This window comes from Schistocerca cancellata, chromosome 3, assembly GCF_023864275.1.
Source record: "Schistocerca cancellata isolate TAMUIC-IGC-003103 chromosome 3, iqSchCanc2.1, whole genome shotgun sequence".
NCBI classification, from domain to species: Eukaryota; Metazoa; Arthropoda; class Insecta; order Orthoptera; family Acrididae; genus Schistocerca; species Schistocerca cancellata.
Window position 1 is genome coordinate 920380948 of NC_064628.1, and position 26721 is coordinate 920407668.

A 26721-nucleotide genomic window follows, 5' to 3' on the forward strand; every position below is an offset into this window, starting at 1 on the left:
CACACCGCTTGCCAACAGCGCCCGGCAGACCGGATGGTCAGCGATCCAAGTGCTAGCCCAGTCCGACAGCGCTTAACTTCGGTGATCTGATGGGAACCGGTGTTACCACTGCGGCAAGGCCGTAAGCAAAACATATCGATCTTCATAATGTTGCCACAATTACCGGTTGCGTTCTTGTAAGTAACCTTTGCACAACATACGTCACACACGAACCCACACTTTGGGTCTACTTCGGATGTTAATTGTTTATTGGTTTATTACCTGTATTTTACTTGTTCTTTTATTTATTTTATGAAAGTCTAGTTTTATAATTACATGATTGTGGTCGTGGGCCAAATATTTCATATTACAATTGTAATTTTACTGATTTTACTCGTATTTGGCGGCAGTTGACTGTCACTGACATAATAGTGGAAACTGTGGTCGGAACCCTCGCTACATATGCGACGGCTCTTCATACTAGCCTAGAACAGTTAGCGCTCAATGGCTCAATACCAACAGCTCCGACAATCAGCATGGGTATCTCTTCTTTTGGTTATGTTGTAGTTGTGTATATTTCTTTACTGTTTGTTGATCTTCATGTGTCCTCTAATAAGTTTCGTGTTACTCCATTTAGAGAGCGTGTAACGGTCTGAGGATCAACGGATAGTGATCGAAACCTGTAACAGTCTCTAAACTATGCGGTCTAGACTGATTTTATTATATTTCTAGCAGTATTTAATTGAGTTTATAGTCGACTTTTGTTTAATTACAGTTATGCTACAACCTCCCGTCATTAATGTGCCATCGCGCCTGATGCACACCATCGTGATTGTGAAGACAAGGCCAAATAGCGTCCGTATTAGAAGACGAATCTGATAGTTTAGGTACAGTCACGACAGGCAGTTGGTTAGTCGCTGCTCGTTTCCAAGCCCCAAGGCGGGGTGAGCTGTTTAACCTCTTCACAGTAGTCCAGTTCTGGACACACTGGACTTTTATGTTGGAGATTCTAGCATGAAACTGCTGGGTATTGTGTTATTACCGTTTCCACGCGCGTTTCACGAATGATTAGAGCTGAATGGAGGACTGGTACTTCAGCAACGCTGCCACATTCTTGTCCAGCCAGTTCTGTATCCACACACAGTCAATTTCTGTGTCTGTGTGACGTTGCATGGGAAAAGAAAAGAAGAAGAACGCAGGTAGCAAAGTACAGTAAACCCCGTTTGTGGTGTAGTGGTCAGTGGGGGAGGCGACTGATACGTAAGTCTCAGGCTCGATTTATAGTATTCTGGGGAAAGGAATCCACACACCTTCGTATGGCCAACTGAGGAGCTATTCCAGAGAGAAGGGAGAGCTGGCATTAGTGGCTGGGGGTGGTTCATTTCGTTCGTGTCCTTCGCATGTGGTAAAGTCTGACTGTCGTAGAACTTTCAGTTCTCATCAGCAAATTACAATGAGCTGGGAGTGCAGCAAAGCTATTCTCAATTCCGGATATGTTGGGGATCTCCAGTTCTGGCATTTTCCTGATAAACTAGGGTATGACGGTTGCCCACCGGGAACCGAAAGGCGCATGATGGCGTTGGGTTGGTATGTGACGCGGTAAGGAAAGTACAAAGGGTGGCTCCGTGATTATGCCACAGATTTTCAGGAATGACGGAGAAGGGTAAATGTACCAACCCGAGGTAAGGTCCGGAAACGTCCAAGTCGAAAGTTACCTCTGACAGTGTAACTCACGTACCGGAACTGTTGCCGCTTGGACTGTAAGGTAGGCAACTTTCAGAAATAATAAAACCATTGCCTAGTAAAATGAATACCTTAGGTGCTATGAGAAATTGTTCATCTTCGATACTGCGAAACACGATTCTTCTACTGAAAGCTCCTTGACTTCCACTTCTTTAGAGCAGTTGTACGAACCAAAACAAGAAAAAACTGTACGGTAATTATGGGCTCTAAAATACATACCTTAAGAACTATGGGCACTTATTCAGTGGAAGAGAAGTGTTTCACAGAAGCGAAGATGAACGAGTTTTCATGGCTCCTAAGCTACCCTTTTTAGAGGCAATGTTTACTAGACATTTTTATCTTGTTCTGATCCATACTATTTCCTCTGAAACTTCACTACTCTACAATCTTAGCAAACAATACCGGTACGTGCAGTCCATTGTCAGAGGTATAACAACGATTTTCACTTTCAACCTTCGACTCTTCCGTTTTCGGACACCGTCTCTTGCCTCAAATTGATACATTTACCCTTCTCCATTATCCCTGAAAATTTGTAACATCGTCACTGCATTATCCTGTATAAGCGGAGCAGAGACAAAAGTGGAATCATTACAGCTACCATACGACTCCCGATGATGAAATCCTCTTAAATACGCTACTGGCCATTAAAATTGCTACACCACGAAGATGACGGGCTACAGACGCTAAATTTAACCGACAGGGAGAAGATGCTGTAATATGCAAATGATTAGCTTTTCAGAGTATTCACACAAGTTTGGCGCCGGTGGCGAAACCTACAACGTGCTGATATAAGGAAAGTTTCCAACCGATTTCTCACACACAAACAGCAGTTGACCGGCGTTGCCTGGTGAAACGTTGTTGTGATGCCTCGTGTAAGGAGGAGTGATGTGTACCATCATGTTTCCGACTTTCATAAAGGTCGGATTGTAGCCTATCGCGATTGCGGTTTATCGTATCGCGACATTGCTGCACGCCATGGTCGAGAGTCAATGACTGTTAGCAGAATATGGAATCGGTGGGTTCAGGAGGGTAACACGGAACGCCGTGCAGGAACCCAACGGCCTCGTATCACTAGCAGTCGAGATGACAGGCATCTTATCCGTATGGCTGTAACGGATCCAGTAGCCACGTCTCGATCCCTGAGTCAACAGATGGGGACGTTTGCAAGACAATAATCATCTGCACGAACAATTTGACGACGTTGGCAGCAGCATGGACTATCAGCTCGGAGACCGTGGCTGCGGTAGCCCTTGACGCTGCATCACAGACAGGAGCACCTGCGATGGTGTACTCAACGACGAACCTGGGTACACGAATGGCAAAACGTCATTTATTCGGATGAATCCAGGTTCTGTTTACAGCATCATGATGGTCGCATCCGTGTTTGGCGACATCGCGGTGAAGGCATATTGGAAGCATGTATTCGTCATCGCCATACTGGCGTATCTCCCGGCGTGATGGTATGGTGTGCCATTGGTTACACGTCTCGGTCACCTCTTGTTCGCATTGACGGCAGTCTGAACAATGTACGTTACATTTCTGATGTGTTACGACACGTGGCTATACCATTTATTCGATCCCTGTGAAACCCTATATTTCAGCAGGATAATGCACGATCGCGTGTTGCAAGTCCTGGATACAAAAAATGTTAGATTGATGCCCTGGCCAGCACATTCTCCAGATCTCTCTCCAACTGAAAACGTCTTGTAAATGGTGGCCGAGCAACTGGCTCGTCACAATACGCCAGTCAATACTCTTGATGAACTGTGGTATCGTGTTGAAGCTGCATGGGCAGCTGTACCTGTACACGCCATCTAAGCTCCGTTTGTTGTGACTTGGCAAGACAGCCAAGCCACAATGACCGGCAGCCGAAAGACACGCGTTTAAGCTCACGCAGGCTGGCGTGAGGTCTGGAACAGTTAAGGGAATTTACAGTAGCAAATAAAGTACGTAGCTGATGGAATACTGAACTTTAATCCATAATTGGTGAACGTCGGTCTGACGGTACATGCATCACAAGATAAATAGCAAATGATAAAGGCGCCTTGCTAGGTCGTAGCAAATGACGTAGCTGAAGGCTATGCTAACTATCGTCTCGGCAAATGAGAGCGTAATTTGTCAGTGAACCATGCCTAGCAAAGTCGGCTGTACAACTGGGCGAGTGCTAGGAAGTGTCTCTAGACCTGTCGTGTGGCGGCGCTCGGTCTGCAATCACTGACAGTGGCGACACGCGGGTCCGTCGTATACTAGCGGACCGCGGCCGATTTAAAGGCAACCATCTAGCAAGTCTAGTGTCTGGCGGTGACACCACACTGTTTGACTCAATGCCCGGGCGTATCAAGGACGTTATTACGGCCAGAGGCACAAATTGGGCACAAATTTCTCCGGAACTATGCACCCAAACTGCTTGAAAATGTAATCACATGTCAGTTCTTGTATAATATATTTGTCGAAAGAATACCAGTTTATCATCTGCATTTCTTCTTGATGTAGCAATTTTAATGACCAGTAGTGTAAATCGAAGAACAGTAGAAAAATAGAGTGTGATGACAGTGACAATACAAGGCGAAACAACTTAGTACGCCTTGTGATAGCTCAATTGGAAAGGGAAAGAGAAACAGGAGCAGAAAAACCTCCAGCAGACGCACGACATTTTACCTGCGTAACATATAACAAATGAACCGTGTTTTAAGCACTATAAGAAGGACTTTTTTCTTCGAAAAATTGCCTCCAAAATTCATATAAGATTAATATAAAAATCTCCATTACTTGATTTAAAATTTCCTCCGGTCTTAAAAATAGCCATATATTCGATGCCGCGGGAAACATATCTCTCCTTGGCTACACTGGATTAAAAAAAATGGTTCAAATGGCTCTGAGCACTATGGGACTTAACATCTGAGCTCATCAGTCCTCTAGAACTTAGAACTACTTAAACCTAACTAACCTAAGGACATCACACACATCCATGCTCAAGGCAGGATTCGAATCTGAGACCGTAGTAGTCGCGCGGTTCCGGACTGAAGCGCCTAGAACCTATCGGCTACCGCTGCCGGCACACTGGATTCACATGTCAGTTTTATATGAGAGAGGAATGGAACAAATGAATCATTGATGAAACCCAACATGAATTCACGTCGAAGGAAGATTTAAAACGGCCTACAATCGAACAAGTGTGTCAGTGAATAAAACAGTCGTGGTCAATATCCAGACAAGACATAATTGTTAAATCTTTCAAGAAGTGCGGCGAAAGTAACGATCGCGATGGCAGTGAATACCATCTTACGTATGAAGAGGACAACCATGACAACGAAGAGGAAGAAGAAGGAAGTTAGGTTGACGACTTTCCGGGATTTGAAAGGTCATTTCGGTTTTATAAACTAAGAAATTTTTAAAATCTGATTTCGCACTTTAATAAAAAAAATGGAAGAAATGTCATTTTAAAAAAACTGGTTAGAAATAAGGGTCCGTCTTATAGTTAGTAAAACACGGTATTCCCAAGAACAGGCAGTTCGCGTCTGTACTGTTTATCATTCTGCGTACCTAACAAACTGGACACAGAAGCTTCGATGTAGACGTACCGTACTGGTAGTGACTGATGTTCTTTTTTCCCAAAACAAATTGGAAGAGATTAAGCGCAGAATTCTACGGATATGCAATTATTCACCCTAGCAGACAGCTTACAAATAATTCTGTGAACCGTCTTAGAATGCTGCTCAAGTATGTCGGACAAGTATCAGAGAATATTGAACGTGTAGAGGGAAGGGTGGCACAAATACTGACAGGTTTGTTTGACCCATTGCAGAGTGTTACAGAAGTGCTGGAGAAACTGAACTGGCAGTCTCTGGAAGACAGCCATAAACCAGCCCAAGTAAGTTTCACGAACCGGCTTCAATTGATGACTCAGAATATACCACTAATACAAGCTCCTACGAACCGATGCCGCAGGGATGGTGAGGACAAGGATAGATGAATTGCAGCGCACACAGAGGTACTTAAACTGTCATTTTTCCCTCGCTCCATGAGTGAATGAAACGGAAAAAAGCCACAATTTAACAGTTTTACAAGCCTATTTTCCAGTACAGAGCACGAAGCAAATTCGCGTCTTTTCACAGCACATAAAATTGACAAGACCTCATGAATACCAATGGTGGGGCAAAGAAAGTGACTATTTAGTGAGCTCTGAAAATGATCTAAACGTGTTACACTTTTAACATGGTGACTCATCAAACCAGGGTAAACTCTTAATGCTTTAGCGTCCCTCATTCTATCATTCGCGCTAGGGTAACAACGTAATAGCTGAAACATACACTATGTGATCAAAAGTATCCGGACACCTGGTTGAAAATGACTTACAAGTTCGTGGCGCCTTCCATCGGTAATGCTGTAATTTAATACGGTGTTGGCCCACCCTTAGCCTTGATGACAGCTTCCACTCTCGCAGGCATACGTTCAGTCAGGTGCTGGAAGGTTTCTCGGCGAATGGCAGCCCATTCTTCACGGAGTGCTGCACTGAGGAAAGGTATCGATGTCGGTTGTTGAGACCTGACACCAAGTTGGCGTTCCAAAACAACGCAAAGGTGTTATATAGGATACAAATCAGGTCTCTGTGCAGGCCAGTCCATTACAGGGATGTTATTTTCGTGTAAGCACTCCGCCACAGGCCTTGCATTAAGAACAGGTGCTCGATCGTGCTGAAAGATGCAATCGCCATCCCCGAATTGCTCGTCAAGGTGCTTAAGAAGGTGGGAAGAAGGTGCTTAAAACATCAATGTAGGCCTGTACTCTGATACTGCCACGCAAAACAACAAGGTGTGTAAGACCCCTCCTTGAAAAACACGACCACACCATAGCACTATCGCCTCCGAATTTTCCTGTTGGCACTAAACGCACTGGCAGATGACGTTCACCGGGTATTCGCCATACCCATACCCTGCAATCGGATCGCCACACTGTGTACCGTGATTCGTCACTTCAAACAACGACCTTCCATTGTTCAATCCTCCAATGTTTACGCTCCTTACACCAAGTGAGGCTTCGTTTGGCATTTACCGACGTGATGTGTGGCTTATGAGCAGCCGCTCGACCATAAAATTCACGTTATCTCACTTCCCGCCTAATTGTCACAGTACTTGCAGTGGATCCTGATGCAGTTTGGAATTCCTGTGTGTGATGATCTGGATACATGTCTGCCTATTACATATTACGTCCCTCTTCAACTGTCGGCGGTCTCTGTCAGTCAACAGACTAGATCGGCCTGTACGCTTTTGTGCTGTACATGTTCCCTCACGTTTCCACTTCACTATCACATCGGAAACGGTGGACCTATGGATGTTTATGAGTGTGGAAATCTCGTGTACAGACGTATGACACAAGTGACACCCAAACACCTGACCACTTTCGAAGTCCGTGGGTTCTGCGGAACGCTCCATTCTGCTCTCACACGAAGTCTAATGACTCCTGAGGTCGCTGATTTGCAGTACCTGGCATTAGGTGGCAGCGCAATGCACCTAATTTGAAGAACGTATGTTTTTGGTGGTGTCCGGATACTTGTGATCACACAGTGTATGTAGGGCCTTTTAACATTGCCGTCACAGCAGCTGGCGTTAGGTTGTAAGCTGGTCATGTCATTTTGATTTTTGTGTGTATCGATGTGCACGTCAGAGAGAGAACAAGTTTCGTTACTGTTACACAATCTTTGGTTTTATCGAGGCACAGTCATTGCCTCTGCGCAGTCTGATACATTCTTAAGTGAAGTGTATTCAGTACAGCTGTGTTGACTTGTGATTGTATATGCTACATGAAAAAAGATTGATCGAAGAGAACAGCAAGGATGAATGAGATGTATATATTAGAAAGGGCAAAAGATACAAAATTTTGAATAATTTTATTATTTTTTAAGCGAAGAAGTTTGATGTAAGACTGCAGCACTGCGCAGCTAAGAATGGTAATTGTCAGCTAGTTAACATGCTTAGATCTGAGGGAAAGACCACTCCACTTCCCCGAGTCATCCATTGACATATTAATTAATTAATCTGTTTGATTTCTATAGAAATTCTCTTTTAACATTGTACCATTTTTAAATCATTGTTCAGTTTGATAAGCATAGTATTGTTCAGATCAATGTTATGTCCGAAGATTACGCGAAGTTTTACTGTAATTTTTTGAACACATATTCAATCTAAAATCGTTGGCTTGGAGTATCATTTCATAGGAATAGTTACTCACCTGACCCCACTGTTTATCATCATGCATTTCTCCACGCAAAAGTTTGAATATTTATTTAGAAACAGAAAGCTAACTTAGTCGCTGCCTGCTTGCTGTTGTGCTATCGAGAAATGTGCAACCATGTTGTCAAAATGCGAAGTAGATGGAAATTTTGATCAGGCCTAGATAACTGTTTCACTTCCGTTGCGCATTTAATACAAAGACAAGCAGTATTCAGATCACTTACAGTTCAGTTCAAATTAGTTTCTGTTTAGCAAAGGTGAGCATACGAGTTTAAGTTGGATAACATTTTGCGGGTACATAGTTTCGGTAATACGACGATTTTTTAGAGTGGGAGGTGAAGCTGGGCTAAGGAACAAAAACAGAGGGAAGGTTACAAGGTTGCTAAATCGTGGGCCGTGCTTGGGGCAGACGCAGCCAGCTATGGCGGGAGTCTGACGAGAACAATTTCCGGCTCACACCAGGGCAGCGGATTATAGAGGTGTTCTTCTGGAAAAAGCCGCTTCTGGACGGACAGGCAGTTTTTTCACCACCACCCACTATCCCTGTTTCCCCCTTCCACCCCCCTCCTCCTCCGCCCGAGAGGACGTACATTTTCCAACGGACAGTGTAGCCGTGCAACCACGCCATGGCGTGGAATTGCGAGTCCTAAAACTACGAATAGCACACATAGCGATCTGGTTTAATAAACAAGAAAATAAAGTAAAAGATAAGGACTTCTATTACTGGTTTAAGAAACAAGAAAATAAAATAAAAGGTAGGGACTCGTATTAAAGGTAGACGTGTGTCTCGAGTCGAAAGTAATATTTTGCTACAAGGGAAAGAGGTCTGGCTCGGGAATTTCGAAATCGAGCAGTTGGGTGGAATACCGTTGCTATCCTGATAAGAATCGTGGGACAGGACTTAACTCTTCGCTGCATCCTGAAACAAGAAGATTGTGCCCAGGAACTGCACAAAATTAGCTAAGTTATATGTTCCATGGAGGTGAGGTGGCACCCATGGGTAAGGAACTATATATATTGGGTGTTCAATACGTAACTATGAAGTTCCTGACTTGCCGTATTAAAGTCATGGAAGTTATAAGAGATGCTGGAAGTGATCCCCTTGAACTCTAAGACACAGTTGCACACGTTTCTGCATGTTCTTGAAGGCGTTGTGCAGAACATCGGGAGTGATGTTCCGAATGTGATGTGTCAGTGCAGCTTGGAGTTCTTCTATGGTGTGCGGATTGCCTTCGTAGGCCTTTCCCTTCAACGTACCCCATAGAATGTTAACCGGTCGAGCCATGTCGGATGAACTAGAGTCCTCGAGAGATGATGCGGTCACCGAAGATGTCCTTAGAAAGTTCATCGCCTCATGGGCTGCGTGTGCAGTCGCTCCATCCTGCTGGAAATAGGCATTTTCAATCTCGTCCTCATTCAGTTCACCTAGGAAGCGCTCCATGTTGTGTCTAGACAAGACAGTCTAGACACAAGGCGAGGCGCTCTTAATTCACGCAGGCTTGCTTAGGTCTGAAACAGGATACGTAATGAATGCTATAAAGAAAAGTACGTAGCTGCTGGAATACTTAACTTTAGTCCATCATTTGTGTACAGCATTCTTGATGATACAAGTGAGACTCTCTCTAGAAATGGTTAATGGCGCCTTGCTAGGTCGTAGCCATGAACTTAGCTGAAGGCTATTCTAACTATCTCTCGGCAAATGAGAGAAAGGCTTCGTCAGTGTAGTCGCTAGCAAAGACGTCCGTACAACTGGGACGAGTCCTAGTACGTCTCTCTAGACCTGCCGTGTGGTGGCGCTCGGTCTGCAATTACTAACAGTGGCGACACGCGGGTCCGAATTGTACTAATGGACCGCGGCCGATTTAAAGCTACCACCTAGCAAGTGTGGTGTCTGGCGGTGACACCAGACTCCAGAATACAGGTGCAGTACGGTTCTGCATTCATGGTATCCTGAAAGCTGGATGGACATGTCGATGGACTGCTGTCCATTTTGGGCACACTGTGTCAGTGATGTGCAACTGATTTCAACAATGGTCTGTGCGACATTGCCACATCCGTAGACAAATGCGTAGTACAGGCGCACGCCAAGACCGACTCACCCTGAGCTAGTAGCACTGGCCGACCGAGCTTCATCCAAGAACGAAACCCGGATGTGTGTCACACGTGACATTGGAAACAGTCTGCCTGCAGTACGACTGAGATGGCGTGTGCCTCTGGCCAGCCTACCACTGACAGTAGTCCGCGCAGGGTAGCCGTGCGACCTTAGGCGTGTTGTCACGGTTCGCGCGGACTACTCCCCGTCGGAGATTCGAGTTCTCCCTCTGGCATGGGTGTGTGTGTGTGTGTTGTACTCAGCGTAATTTAGTTTAAGTTACGTTAAGTTGTGCGTAAGCCTTGGGAACGATGACCTCAGCAGTTTGGTCCCATAGTCCTTACCGCAAATTTCCATTGACAGTACGACACCACAGATGTGAAAATTACCGAACTATCAGTTTAATAAGTCATAGCTGCAAAATACTAACACGAATTCTTTACAGACGAATGGAAAAACTGGTAGAAGCCGACCTCGGGGAAGATCAGTTTGGATTCCGTAGAAATGTTGGAACACGTGAGGCAATACTGACCTTACGACTTACTTTAGAAGAAAGATTAAGAAAAGGTAAACCTACGTTTCTAGCATCTGTAGACTTAGAGAAAGCTTTTGACAATGTTGACTGGAATACTCTCTTTCAAACTCTGAAGGTGGCAGGGGTAAAATACAGGGAGCGAAAGGCTATTTACAGTTTGTACAGAAACCAGATGGCAGTTATAAGAGTCGAGGGGCCTGAAAGGGAAGCAGTGGTTGGGAAAGGAGTAAGACAGGGTTGTAGCCTCTCCCCGATGTTATTCAATCTGTATATTGAGCAAGCAGTGAAGGAAACAAAAGAAAAATTCGGAGTAGGTATTAAAATTCATGGAGAAGAAGTAAAAACTTTGAGGTTCGCCGATGACATTGTAATTCTGTCAGAGACAGCAAAGGACTTGGAAGAGCAGTTGAACGGAATGGACAGTGTCTTGAAAGGAGGATATAAGATGAACATCAACAAAAGCAAAACGAGGATAATGGAATGTAGTCAAATTAAATCGGGTGATGTTGAGGGTATTAGATTAGGAAATGAGACACTTAAAGTAGTAAAGGAGTTTTGCTATTTAGGGAGTAAAATAACCGATGATGGTCGAAGTAGAGAGGATATAAAATGTAGACTGGCAATGGCAAGAAAAGCGTTTTTCAAGTAGAGGAATTTGTTAACATCGAGTATAGATTTAAGTGTCAGGAAGTCGTTTCTGAAAGTATTTGTATGGAGTGTAGCCATGTATGGAAGTGAAACATGGACGATAACAAGTTTGGACAAGAAGAGAATAGAAGCTTTCGAAATGTGGTGCTACAGAAGAATGCTGAAGATAATGTGGGTAGATCACGTAACTAATGAGGAGGTATTGAATAGGATTGGGGAGAAGAGAAGTTTGTGGCACAACTTGACTAGAAGAAGGGATCGGTTGGTAGGACATGTTTTGAGGCATCAAGGGATCACAAATTTATCATTGGAGGGCAGTGTGGAGGGTAAAAATCGTAGAGGGAGACCAAGAGATGAATACACTAAGCAGATTCAGAAGGATGTAGGTTGCAGTAGATACTGGGAGATGAAGAAGCTTGCACAGGATAGAGTAGCATGGAGAGCTGCATCAAACCAGTCTCAGGACTGAAGACCACAACAACAACGACACCACCAAGCAAGGTTACTTATGTGTTGTGAAACAGTTGATTGGAGAGTGCAATGGAGCTGTGTTGTCTTCAGTGCTGAGAGCATGTTCTGTCTGTACGCGAGTGATGGAAGTGCACATGTATAGCGTAGACCTGGTGAGCTGCCTAATCCAGAGCGCTTCCGCCTACCACACACAGGTTCCAAGTGTGGTATGCTTTCGGGATAAGACACTCTCCGTCCACATACGGCTGCTGCGGCCGAATATCATCTTCGTCGTGTACAACAACGGTCCTGGTCTGCGAGATCACCATATCTCCCGCCAGTTGAGCACATATGGGAACTGATGAAGCAGGAATTTACTCGTACTCCTTGGCCTGGAAGAACCATTGCCGAAATGCAACAAAAGGTACGAGACGCTTGGCACAGTCTATCACAGGACGCTATTTCGCATCTTTATGATCGTTCACATGCGAGAGTAGACGCCTGCATTGCCACCAAAGGGGTGTCGGTGTGGTGGGTGCGGGTAGCTGTGTATTGACGCGATTGACTGACCACCCTTTACTGTGACATGTGTGTTTCATTTGGTCTGAATTTGTGATCATATACCGCTACAATGAAGAAATACCCGTCACCTCAGTTCTCGATAAAGGGGCCTTGTCCTTGGAAGTGTAGGTAAGATTTTTTCCCCAACAGTACGTATTCGGTAGTATATGAACTAGGTACAGAACCCTTTTGCCAGGTAGTTATTTACAACAGCAGCACATGAGTAAGCGTGTATGTACTGGGATGATTCTTACCGGCAGCTCGATGGTGCGCCTGCGCCGCGCCGACCACGTGTCCTCGTCCTCCTCGTCGGAGCTGGAGACGGAGCTGAGGTCGGAGCTGAAGTAGCACTCCCCGGAGCCGTACTTGGTGAAGTAGTGCACCACGGCGAACTGAGGGCGAGACAGCACGCCGACAACGGCTCAGCAGCGGCAGCAAACAGGGTGCGTCACCGTTCACGGCAACAAGTGCTCAACACACGTGGTAACTTCTAAATAAACAGTTATAAATAAATTTATGGATGCACAGTCTCCATCATAGTTTAGTTTATTTAAACAGGCTATCAGTTTCGAGCCCATGTGTTGCCAATATTGTTTCGACTACGCTGCAAAAACTTCGCTAGCAAGCCCTTACACATGCTCGATGCAGTACCTATCGCTCCACATGCGGTTTCCATATTTTGGTATTTTTGGAGCCCTGGAGGAAGACGTAAGTGGCCGATTTCCTTCGGGCAAACAAGTGCACTCCTGGGAACAATCACGACTCTGTAGGCTATCGGAAACATTTGTTCATGAAGGCTCTGACCATATTGCATCACAGAGGGATATATCTGCTAACGTTAGAAGGATCGGGGACTGCGGTCTACATAAAAAAACCAACTCTTCATCTTGACAGGTGATTTCCTTTAACTTTTTTGATATAGAAAACAATTTTTGATATGTAGCAGCTTGTTTCATACTGTTTATACAGTGTACCAGGATATAGTTTTATTTTTTCTGAGGACTGCATGGTACAATGAACATTTTATACCTAATAATTAAAACAAATATATACGATAGTAAAATGTATAGTTTCCCTTACAGTCCAGCAATGATCAATAGGGAAATTAGTGACATCGTGACGTTTGCTATAAACTTGTTTTTTGTTTTTTTTTTCAGATGATACGTGACACGAAAGAATTCATATTCTGGCGGGTGCCACTTTGGCACTGTGGAGCATATGTTTTTATGAGATCATATATTTTGTCTTATTACATAATATATGGTGCGGTAACTTTTACTGCAGATATTGAAATACCTCGAGAATTACGCATTGTATCAAAGAAAGTGACTCATAGAATGTGTTAGACTCATAGTGGGAAAAAGACATTTCTCCATTCCGCCCCCCCCCCCACTCCCCCAACACCCCACCCTGTTAGGTGCGGAGTGGGGGTGGGCAACTTTAAAATCTGAAACTGCACTTTTTATTTTGTGTTACAGATTCAGATTCCCCAAGAAAATTATATAGACTTGAGCTTTTTCCACATATGTGTGTTCCCAATGTTGTCAGGCAAAGTATGTCTAAGAGCAGTAGAGGCTTACATATGGTAGTGAGAGCTTTCTTTCGTACTATCGTCACTGCTGATCTTTCTAATATGTTTAAACTTTAGAAAACGTTGGAGACAATTAGATATAATCCTACAAATCTATCTTGTGATAATCATCCATCTCTTCATAATATTGCGCAGAGAAGAGGACTGGTTGTTGGAAATGCCTTGCTTAAAACGTATCCATCCATAGTTTCTTGCAGCCAGCCACTAGAATTATACAAGTTATATGACAGTTCACGTACTAGAAATGGAAAATAGAGTGCCAGAGGATATGAAATTTTTTATATGAAAAGGAGCACCTGTAAGTCGATACAAACCTGGATTTTGGAATTGTGTATCTCTTGACCAGTTTGGTGAACAGACTTACATCCACTATGGGAATGCGAAAGAGGGTGTTGTAGGAAAGACGCTGTCTGCTGGTCACACAGCTGGATGGGTTCTTTGACAGCAGACATGCAATGAAGTGTGCATGTCAGTGAACATAATGCTTGAAACATCGAGATGAACAACAGTAACTTCTCATAAAGAAATACGAAATCGTAGACGAATGTTAGATGCCCATGACAAAAAGAAAATACAATTCGATCTCTCATAACCCATGCATCCCTTGTTAGTTGAACAAGATACTACAGTCAAAATGGTTACTGGCCAGAAAGCTGATAAATGAGTAAATGTTCACGATTTGGTAGCTATTGGTGACAGAATAAATTACTTACTGGCCTTTACGACGGGATTCATCAAGAAGTAACAATTTTGGCTACAACGAAGAAAAGCATTCCGATTGAAAAAATTGGGATGCGAGGAAGACACATGCTCACTTAATAGTTATCTCTCAACAGAAGGAGATGAATTCGTTAGCCGTTGTTAAATATGAACTGTCTGCAGTTCCGTTGTCATTAACTGATGAATTCAGTGATAACAGCTCGACTAAAGAAACGTGTTCTCATTACTGCAGTAGCTAATTCTCCAGACACTCAGTTCATTTGTATCAATGCTTTGATGTCTCATATGAAATGGCGAACTGGGTTTTACGTTCCCCTCCACCACTTCATCATGTCAAATGTTGTGAAAGGAGATCACAGAACATACCCTTGTTTCTGATCCTTATGTTATTCCATCTATCAAACGCCATGAACGAGAAAGACGCTTATCAGCTGGTGCTGTTACACAAATACTGTTTTAAACAGCATCTGAAATAAGAAACAGCTTATTGACTTGCTATGTACCATCGAATATTGAGGTAATCAACCACATTTTGTGAATAAGAAGAAGTTAGTCACCATTCGCCCATGAGAAACCTTATGTTAACACTACTTTCCTATGCTCTACACGTGATTTTCCAATGAGGTAAGATCATCCAATTCGTTAGTGAAGATATTGACGCGTGTGCTTTAATACTACACATTTACTGGAAACGAGCACTTCCTGTTATTTTTACTATGAAGAGTTTTGACGGACAGACAGCTGACATTAAATCAAATGCTAATTATCTGACTGACAATTGTAAGAATACACTTCCAGCTCATGTGGATGTGATTCTGTCTCTTTCCTATTCCTGAAAGACTGCTGCATGGACCTTGTAGCAGAGGCATGAAGAACTTGGCTCGAAATTTCTAGACAAGATTTGCATTGACTATCATCATATAATGAAAACTGGATGTCAACTTTTCTTCACTTTTGTATAACGGTACACCACGTGAATCAATGATTCAGCTACGAAACCAACTGTTTACAACCAAAAGAGAAATGTCTTGTAACTGGAACTTATTTGCACCATCAGATGAAGTCTTACAAAACTACACAAAACGTGTTCACTTACTGGAAATCGCCAGAGCAGTTATCGTCTTCTACAATGTTTCAGTGGAACCTTGTAAATAGAACGAGTCCTGAGTTCTCCCTCAACTGATGCATTTAGCTGCAGGAATTTATATGATATCTGAGTGAAATACTTGCAGTTGCAAATGCAATAATTCATCTTGCACTACATATTGAAAATGTGCATCGACAGAGACATGTATGAATATTTTCACAGCCATCAAGAGTAGCATGGACTGCGTCTGCAGTGATGAAAGTGATGTTGACGATGATAGAGAAAATTTTACATGTGACACACGTGAGAAAAATTTTGACTGGCACCAAAACTAAATGTGCTAAAGATTTAACACTAAACAAAACACAGTGATGGCAGTATTTTAACATATTATTTCATCTTTGTCAAAAAAAATTTTCATGTCTGACATATAACATCGCAATAACCTTCTTGTGCAGGATAATGAAAAGTAGTTGTATTGTAAAACTGTAAACTCACAAAATTTACAAAGCATATTACTTTTTACTGAAGAACAATTAATTATTTTTCTGTATTCTTTGGAAAATTTCAAAATCCAGCATAAAATTACATCATAAGCAATTGATCAAAGATGCCAAAGTGGCACCTATCAAACTTACCATTCCTGAGTATCCCTTGATCATATAAAAATTTTGAAGAAAATTTTATATCAAATGTCACAGTTCGGTTCTGAAACTACCAGATTATTAGCAAACACATATGTTTTGAGGTAAAATTTTGAACTGCACACTATATAGTACAGAAAAGATTTATAACACTGATTTTGCTCATTCAAAGCCACCTGCTGCACGATGACACGGAACACATTGTATTCAACGTTGCCTAAACATTGTTGTACTTTGTACATAAATGCTTGCTCCTATCTTACCTTTTAAGTCCCTAATTTTGACAAGTTGCTGTGTTGTGGTACTGTATTAGAATGTGTATTCATGTGCCAAAACGTAGGCTTCGGAAATGAAAATTAAACAGATGATTTAAAATTTATGTTTCCTGAAAGCATTCATTTCCTGGAGAAATGTCACTTTAGAAACACACTCTTGTTATTGGGCAATTAACAACTGAATGAACTAAACAATACGAAATGTTCGCAATCTCTTTTACTTTCAAAACTGGGTCGCTTATGTTATTTCTAGGAAGCCCTCTATTTTGCGTTCTACAGTCATCCATAGTTGACCACAAAGCTTATCCCATCGCTGCTTCGAAATAATGTTATTAGGAATGGGGCCACGTCGCGCTGTCGTTAGCTCACATCGTTGGTGGTGCTATGGCGGTCAGAGAGTTCCCTAGCGCCGAATAACTAAGCACTGATAAGCTAAACGTAAAGTGTATTGAACTAGTATACGTGTTTCGTGCCAGTACCATTTGCGTATTGTCCATTATACACTGGGTAATAGTATTACAATCCAATATCGAACAGTGCGAAATGAAGTGACCTGATCTACACTTAGTCAGTCTCGCTGTTCTGTGCATGTTCACGAATGCTTACTCCATTACGCCGCTGTAACGTTAATTAGGAACACAGAGCCACTTAAAGGAATCAGTAGTGCAGGTAATACATAATCGATTCAGATTACTTTGGAGGCTTTCCTCCTCATCGTTGCGCCTCTCGACTGAAGCGATTTACGATTACTGTTCACCTGGGATCAGACAATAACATTCTACCAGCCATTTCAATGCTTGTGCTAGATTACGTCAGCGGATTTCCGTCACTTAATGCGGGCTCAAGGGGAAATGTCCGTGGCTTTATAGAGCTGACATTGCTAGTAATGGTGCCACGTTGTTGTTTAGAAGATGCATGTGATACTTGAGACGTAAGCCAGTTATACGGATTTTTATTGTAACTGTGATGAACTTATTTCGTTTAGATGAACTAACTAGTAGAAGGCTCCGTAAAAAAAATCACTTTTTCGACGGAATATCTCCAACGGAAAGGAATGCTAAAATGTTTGGATTTACAGGAAGTTTCCTCCTTCATTTGCTACAGTGAAAGATTTGGAATTAAAATGAAGCGTCCATAACAGCTCTTGAAGATTATTGGGATGAAGGGCGTCCCAGAATGCAATAACAGATTCAAATGTCAAGAAAATTAGCAAAATAAAGTACTATTGCATTACTCGCAACTAAACATGTAAGAAACAGAAGAAAATTATCAAAATAAAGTACTATTGCATTAGTCGTAACTAAACATGTAAGAAACAGGTGACGTCGTAGACGTATTAGAATTAACAGTCCAATTACCAAAATGAAGATTTAAATAAGAAACATTTTTGTGCAAGACGACTGCCGATTGTTTTAATGATGGCAAATAAAAAATTAGAGAAGGGAAACAGGCTTTTATAAATTATATTGATTTTGTGTTCCGATTTCTTACATCATCCTAAAGAAGAAACAGCGATCAAAGTGTGGTTCGAAAGCCTTCGGCTCCGCACTAAACACGGCTAATGAAATTGATTATCACAAAAAAATGTTTATAGAAACCATTTTCTATACAAAGAGCATTTTTTTACGTAACACCGGGTAAGAGTTAAACATGTACTCGCGGCTTTCAGGGTCCTCTTCTGGACTTACTGGTTGATCAGAATGTGGGAAGAGGCCTACTGTGGGGATAAAACTCTAGGTGAGTGAACTTTTTCGAAATGTACTGTGGATTGAGGAATTGATGGTTCATTCAGCCTGGTTACCGGTCAATAATAAAATTCTGAGGAGGTTATCTTTCCATCTTTCTCTACAGCTTTTCTAGATCTCAGCAGGATCTGGACCTGGAACTTTACTTAGACTCACTTATTCCAGTACTGCTGCACATTCTATACTCATGCCCATAAATTAAGATTAATGCTGATACATGGCTCTGGTGGGCGGTTTGCGGGTTTAAATCACCTCGGGGTATGACTATGCGGTGCATCTGACCTGTGGTCGTCGCACGGTGGCGCTGGCAGCAGTCCACATACACAGAGGTGTGTTGCTGCACGTCAGACTACGGTGCAGCGAGTAAATGTGCACACGTTTTCAGACGTGCTAATGGTGACGGAGTGTTGAAAATGGCTCAAAGAACACATATTGATGACGTTATGAGGGGTAGAGTACTAGGGCGACTGGAGGCTGGTCAAACACAGGAGGTCATAGCACGGGCGCTCCGTGTGCCACAAAGTGTGATCTCAAGATTATGGCAACGATTCCAACAGACAGGAACGTGTCCATTTGCTACAGTACGGAACGTCCACAGTGTACAACACCACAAGAAGACCGATATGTCTCCATCAGTGCCCGCAGACGGCCACGGAGTACTGCAGGTAGTCTTGCACGGGACCTTACTGCAGAAACTGGAACAGTTGTCTCCAGACACACAGTCAACAAACCAACCACACAGTCAACAGACGACTGAACAGACATGGTTTATTCGCCTGGAGACCTGCAAGGTGCATTTCGCACAATCCTGGTCACAGGAGAGTCCGTAAAGCCTGGTGTCAAGAACACAGTACATGGTCATTGGAGCAGTGGTCCCAGGTTATGTTCACAGACGAGTCCAGGTATAGTCTGAACAGTGATTCTCGCCGGGTTTGCATCTGGCGTGAACCGGGAACCAGATACCAACCCCTTAACGTCCTTGAAAGGGACTTGTATGGAGGTCGTGGTCCGATGGTGTGGGGTGGGATTATGATTGGTGCACGTACACCCTTGCATGTCTTTGACCGAGGAACTGTAACAGGTTAGTGTATCGGAAGGTGATTTTGCACCAGTATGTCCGCCTTTTCGAGGGTGCAGTGGGTCCCATCTTCCTCTTGATGGATGATAACGCACGACCCCACCGGGCTGCCATCGTGGAGGAGTGCCTTGAAACAGAAGATATCAGGCGAATGGAGTGACCTGCCTGTTCTCCAGACCTAAACCCCATCGAGCATGTCTGGGATGCTCTCGGTCGACGTATCGCTGCACTTCTTCAAACCCCTACGACACTTCAGGAGCTCCGACAGGCACTGATGTAAGAATGGGAGGCTATTCCCCAGCAGCTGCTCGACCATCTGATCCAGGGTATGCCAACCCGTTGTGCGGCCTGTGTACGTGAGCATGGTGTTCATATCCCATATTGATGGCGGGGAACATGCGCAGGAAACAGTGGCGTTTTGTAGCACACGTGTTTCGGGACGGTTTTCTCAACTTATCACCAATACCGTGGACTTACAGATCTGTGTCGTGTGTGTTCCGTATGTGCCTATGCTATTAGTGCCAGTTTTGTGTAATGCCATGTTGTGTGGCACCACATTCTGCAGTCATCCTTAATTTATGAGCATGATTCTAGTTCTGTAACTGCAGGATCTGCTTCATCTGCGTGCACTTCTTTCGTTTTTGTGCTATGTTCTTTTTCCTCGGTATTGTCTGTTTTTTTTGTAAAGTTCTTCATAGTATCCCATCCTTTGGAGCCCACATGGTAGCACTAAATATTAATATGATGCTGATCATTCATGAGAGATAAAACGACTGTGACGCTACTATTGTAAATAGGTAAACAAAGTTCAAAAAACTTATCCCTTTGTTACACTGGTATCAGAAAACGTTTACTGTCTAAAATAAAAGAATCAAAGGTTACTCACCTGTATGATGGTTGCAAAAATAAAAGCGAACGAGAGGAACACGAAGAAGTCGAGGGCGGTGGGATAGGGCACCTTAGGGAGGTCGGTCCTTGCTTCGAGGCCCAGAAAGGTCATCGTCAGCACCGTCGTTATTCCTGAAAAAATACCGTCGTATGTAGCGATGTTTGCAGAAGTACAGGCATTCGAGCATATATCAGTATAATACACTTGATAAATGATAAAAAGCACAGTAAAGCTGTAGCTCTATAGGTCTTGCTAGTGAAATCAAACATTTCTGTAAGTGTGTGTTGGCTATTGATGTATGAAATTATAAGCTAAAATATCAGGAGGTACAAAACACTGTCAGAGGAACCAGAAAGGTTTTCGCTTATGACTTTCGACTAGGTCGTTTCCGGTTCATTTATCCTAGTCCATTATCCCTTGAAGTTTATAAAATCGTCACGTAATCATCATGGACCTTTAATAGATGTCACAGGACGAAAGTATATGAAAATGTTGTTGCGTATTTTGTTGCTGCGCTGACAGTATTCTTTCGATTCTTGGGGGCATCGGTCCAGAAATTTATTTCTCTTACGTCTTTTTGTACAATCGCCAGTATCTTCTCTGGCTTATCGTGTTCGTCGTGTGTACGCGTTTCAGGGTGTTTCTTCCATTTATCCAAGCATGCTCCTCTCAAATATCTCAATAAATTCTCCACCTGCAGATTTTTCGTCCAATGTTTCTGTCAGAGTTCCACAGCCAGTAAGACACTAACATGTGTCTACCAGACGACAATGTCTTCTATAGACGCCGCACCTTATCTTGTTGTTCTAGTATCACATTACATGCTGCTTTAACTGTCCCCTTAACTTTGAACTTCCTGTTTGTAACAACACACTCGCATTTTTCCACATTTTTTCCCTTTGGAATTTCTAAGCTATACATTTGACGAGGTTCCTCAGGTGAAGAGATTCAGATGTTTTTCATGAACTGAACGTCGATATCTCAGCGAACAAAGGAGACAAAACTGATTGTTTGACTGTTTTCGAAGGCGGGTGTGTGCATATCATAGTAATTGTAGATGGAACATAAGCTTGTTTAAATAAGCGTGTGTGAAGGAATCAATCATGATTTTGTTGAAGGAACAGTCTATGTATTCATTTGAAATGACTCAGGTGAACCTTTAACTTCGTAAATCAGGATGGGGTTTCGCCAATTTTAACCCACTCTCTCGATCATTGGACCACTTTCCTCTGTCTATATTTGTCTCTGATAGACTTATTTCGTTGGAGACATTTATCTTGCTTCTTCCAAAGTGCTTCTCATGTCTATCTTTTATCAGCTACCTTGTGATCCCAGTTCAAGCAATGGAAAATCCAGGATGAAACAAGAACAGTATTACGGAAAGGAAAGACTCACCAATCAGAGACGATGCTGTTCCGCGGACAGGCACAACAAAAAGACTAAACATGAGTGCTTCCTGTCAGAAGGTCTTCTTATGAAATAAACACACATAGTCACGTAAGAAACACTCGCAAACATGCATGACCACTGTCTCCTGCCATCAATGCCTCGATTGCCAGAGACAGTTGTCATGTACGTGTGCGAATTGTGCTTGCGTGAGTGTGTGTACGTTTTCTACTTCATGAACCGGCCTCGACTAAAAAGCTCTCACGTTTAGTAGTCTTTCCGGTGTACTTGTCTTGACTCAATATTTCCTCTATGTGGTGAGTAGTACTCTATCCTTTTCATAGTACACTACTGACCATTAAAATTGCAACACCACGAAGATGACGTGCTACAGACGCGAAATTTAACCGACAGGAAGAAGATGCTGTGATAGGCAAATGAACAGCTCTTCACAGCATTCACACAACGTTGGCGCCGGTGGCGACGCCTACAGCGTGCTGACATGAGGAACGTTTCCAACCGATTTCGCATACACATACAGCAGTTGACCGGCGTTGCCTGGTGAAACGTTGATGTGATGCCTCGTGTAAGGAGGAGAAATGCATACCATAACGTTTCCGACTTTGATAAAGGTCGGATTGTAGCCTATCGCGATTGTGGTTTATCGTATCGCGACATTGCTGCACGCCATGGTCGAGATCCAATGACTGTTAGCAGATATGGAATCGGTGGGTTCAGGAGGGTAATACGGAACGTTGTGCTAGAACCCAAAGGCCTCCTATCACTAGTAGTCGAGATGACAGGCATCTTATCCTCATGTCTGTAACGGATCGTGCGGTCACGTCTCGATCCCTGAGTCAACAGATGGGGACGTTTGCAAGACAACAACCATCTGCACGAACAGTTCGACGACGTTTGCAGCAGCATGGACTATCAGCTCGGAGACGATGGCTGCGGTTACCCTTGACGCTGCATTACAGACAGGAGCGCCTACGATGGTGTACTCAACGACGAACCTGGGTCGCATCCGTGTTTGGCGACATCATGGTGAACGCTCATTGGAAACGTGTATTTGCCATCGCCATCCTGGCGTATCACCCTGCGTGATGGTATGGGGTGCCATTGGTTACACGTCTCGGTCACCTGTTGTTCGCATTTTGAACAGTGGACGTTTCATTTCAGATGTGTTACGACCCGTGGCTCTACCCTTCATTCAAACCCCGCGAAACCCTACATTTCAGCAGGGTAATGCACGACCGCATGTTGCAGGTCCTGTACGGGCCTTTCTGTATACAGAAAATGTTCGACTGCTGCCCTGGCCTCACATTCTCCAGATCTCTCAGCAATTGAAAACGTCTGGTCAATGGTGGCCGACCAACTGGCTCGTCACAATATCCCAGTCACTACTCTTGATGAACTGTGGTATCGTGTTGAAGCTGCATGGGCAGCTGTACCTGTACACGCCATCCAAGCTCCGTTTGACTCAATGCCCAGGCGTATCAAGCCCGTTATTACGTCCAGAGGTGGTTGTTCTGGGTACTGATTTCTCAGGGTCTATACACCCAAATTGCGTGAAAATGTAATCACATGTCAGTTCTAGTATAATATATTTGTCCAATGAAAATCCGTTTATCATCTGCATTTCTTCTTGGTGTAGCAATTTTACTGGTCAGTAGTGTATTGGCTTCCTAGCGTGCTTTATTTTTTGGTCATCAGTCTACTGACTGACTGACCTAGTGTGCTAGGTAGCCAATATTACTTGCGAACCTCTCTACTGTTTCATTAATTACCCAAGTACTTCAATAAGTCGATCCATCATCCTACCACAATCCGTACATCCTTTCATCTACCATCCATCACTCCATCCATCCGCCCAACCAACCAACCATCATCTACTAGGAAACTCAGCTGCTTAATGGTTAGATTTGCTCATTTACCGAGAGAGACGCGGTCGGCGGTGGCCTCGCGGTTGAGCCAGAAGGAGACCCACGAGAGGACGACCAGCAGCACGCAGGGGCCGTACACCTGGATCAGGAAGTTGCCCATGTGCCGCTGCAGGTGGAAGCTCACCAGCAGCATCGAGTACTCGCCTGCACTCACAGACACTCGCCCTTAATGATACAGACGAGCACACAACTGTTATACATCTGTTACTGCAATGTTTAGTTTGCACGCTGTATGGGGTAAAAATACTGGGGATACACTGACAGAGGGGGTGTGTTTTGATTAAATTTTCGTCCTTATGCTGCGAACTTATTTTCAGTACAGATGAAAGCTATTCCTACACATGATGACTGGTGTGAGTACATAACTTACCGACATCTTTCGGACGTTATAACTGGCATGGGAGGTGGATGTATTTATTTTTATTTAGCGTATGGCATCTACAGAGTAAAATTTCACGCATACTGATAATTACTGTAATAAACGAATTACAAATATATTATTAAATGATTGATCGCAAACAACAATATGCGAAAGATTAGGGAGACAGCCACTGCAGCTGTTACAAGACCACATATAAGCAGGTCACCCACTTAACAGCACGTGGAGTAACATTCATGATATCCCTCCATTGCCGGCCGGAGTGGCCGAGCGGTTCTAGGCGCTACAGTCTGCAACTGCGCGACCACTACGGTCGCTAAGTTCTATGGGACTGATGACCTCAGAAGTTAAGTCCCATAGTGCTCAAAGCCATTTGAACCATATCCTTCCATTGTCCTTCAAACCTCATCGTAGGGCATTCAAAGACCAAGTGAGGGATTGTTTGTTTTTCTGCACCACAGTCGCATCGTGGGTCATCAGTGAGTTTCCATTTGTGGAGAATGGCCTTACACCTGCCGTCGTTAGTTCTCACACGATTAAGTCTGCACCGAGTTCTTCTGGGCATCTGCATTCCTTCCACCGGTATCGAAGGATCAAATCACTGATGAGAGGATGGTGATTATTCCGCGACCAGTATTGCCTCCATTCCCTTGCTATGTCGTACCTTTGTGGGAATTTGAGGACTTTGTCTTCCTGGATTTTAGGCGGGTAGTTGGTAGATGGTCGAATATTTTTCGGATAGGTGTATCTTCAGATACAAGGGGTCATTAATTTTCTTCCATTCTCGGATAGCTGCTTGTTGCCTTCTAAGGGAGGGAGGAGCTATATTGCAAAGGACATGAAGTCAGGGAAGTGGGGTTGATTGCAGAGTTCCTGAGACAATCCTCATCGTGGTATTAAGCTGGACATCTATTTTCTTCGTGTGTGTGCTCTTGTACCAGACTGGGGCGCAGTATTCTGCCACAAGAGATTGTGCTGCGGTGCGTAAGGTGTTAGGCTGAGCTCCACTGGAGGTTCCAGCCAACTTTCTTAATATTTTATTTCGATTTTTGATCTATTGACTGGTTATTTGTAGGTGTTTCTTATAGGTTAGTGACCGGTCAAGAGTGATTCGTAGATATTTTGGATGGCTGTTGTGCGTCAATCACTCACGCGTCTGTTTTAACTCTCGTCTTGCCTCATGATTGTTCAGGTGGAATACGCTTACCTCAGTTTTATTTGGATTTGGGTTCGTATAATACTGGTTAAGAAGTTGAAGGTCCGTTGACAGAGTAACTTCCCGCTCTTCGAATGTCTTACTCTGAGTGGCTATTGCGATGTCATCTGCATAGCAGAATTTTTGCGATTTACTTGCTAGCATGTCACTCGTGTATACGTTGAAGAGAAGGGGAGCCAACACTGATCCCTGTGGGAGCCTAATGGTTACTGAGTACGATTTACTCGTAGATTGACCTACGTTCACTCCGAAGTAGTGATTTTCCAACATGTTTTCCAGAAGCTTAGTTGCCTTGCGAGAAGGGATCGCTGTTTTCAGCCTGAGTATGAGTCCGTCGATCCAGATGGTATCATAGGCGGCCGAGAGGTCCACGAAAGCCACACAGGTTTATTACGCCCTTTGAAAGCCTGACTCAGTGTATGAGGTGGAGGCAAGGACTTATTCACAGCATCTCCGTTTGTTCCTAAATCTTGCCTGGTCTGCGGGAATTAGTCTATCTATGGAGTCATATATTCTGTTGTACAGCAGTCTTTCTAATAGCTTGTAGCAAATTCTCAATGGGGCTATTGGCCGATAGCTAGATGAGTCATCCTGTGGCTTTCCTGGTTTTAAGATTGCGAGGAGTTTGGCTATCTTGAACTGATAGGGAACCCGGCTGGTGTTCATGATGTCACAGTAGGATTGTCTTAGCCATGCACGGGCGGAGGGGCTTAGGTGTCTGATGAATTCAGGGAATATTCCGTCTAGACCGGCGGGTACGGAATGCAGACGACTTCCAAGACGGTATACCCCGGGAAATGGTCCGTGACGACGGAACGGCAAACAGTCTACACACAAGGAGACCGAACTAGAATGAATTTCTCTCACGGTCCAGAAAATCTACAGAGGAAACTGGGAGGGGCATCATGCCAATAGATTACACAGTGTAATGACTGAAGAGCGAGTCGTGAAGAGAGGACTCAGGCATAGGTCCTTCGAGAAGTTCGCCAGGACGATTAGAGATAAGAAATGGTCTCCATACACTCGCTTTGTACTCTCCAGCGAGTCCTGTGACCTCGTCTCCGAATTCGTCGTCTCTACGTGGCCGTAGACTCAACTCGTGAGTCACCGCCGCAGCCTATTCGTCAACGCAGCCCCTTGTCTGGTTCGAGATGCAGTACTCGAGTCGATCAGAGAGGAGAACGAGTACACGAGTTCGCAAGTATAACCGCGTGCTCGCTGCATTCCCGGTGTATATGCACCGTTCACGAAGAAATTTCCGCCGTTAAACTGTAAATAACTATTTATTTTTTTCACACTGTCATTATTTTGGCTCTACAGCTATTCCCAAGTGCAAGTGGAAATGACACAAAATGTCCGACCTGCCTGAATGATAGAAGCAAACTATATACCAGTACAACAGGTAATCGTTTAGCGGTGAATATTGTTCTGTTCACATAGTGTGTTTCCGTAAAAGCTTGCAGAAATGTAACAGGACACAGAGAATGCTCCTCTGAATAATTTGACATTGGAAACCTGGGGTAGGAG

General features: G+C 43.7%; 1 protein-coding gene across 1 annotated transcript in view; it reads right to left on the minus strand.

Moving 5' to 3' along the window:
* LOC126176653 (gamma-aminobutyric acid receptor alpha-like) overlaps nt 1-26721 on the minus strand; it is a 308835-nt gene that overhangs the window by 23443 nt on the left and 258671 nt on the right. The window contains exons 6-8 of the mRNA XM_049923811.1: nt 23591-23743; nt 20265-20398; nt 12493-12630 (exon numbers count right to left, since the gene is read on the minus strand). Coding sequence (XP_049779768.1) covers nt 12493-12630; nt 20265-20398; nt 23591-23743 — 425 coding nt within the window. The remainder of the gene's footprint in view (nt 1-12492; nt 12631-20264; nt 20399-23590; nt 23744-26721) is intronic.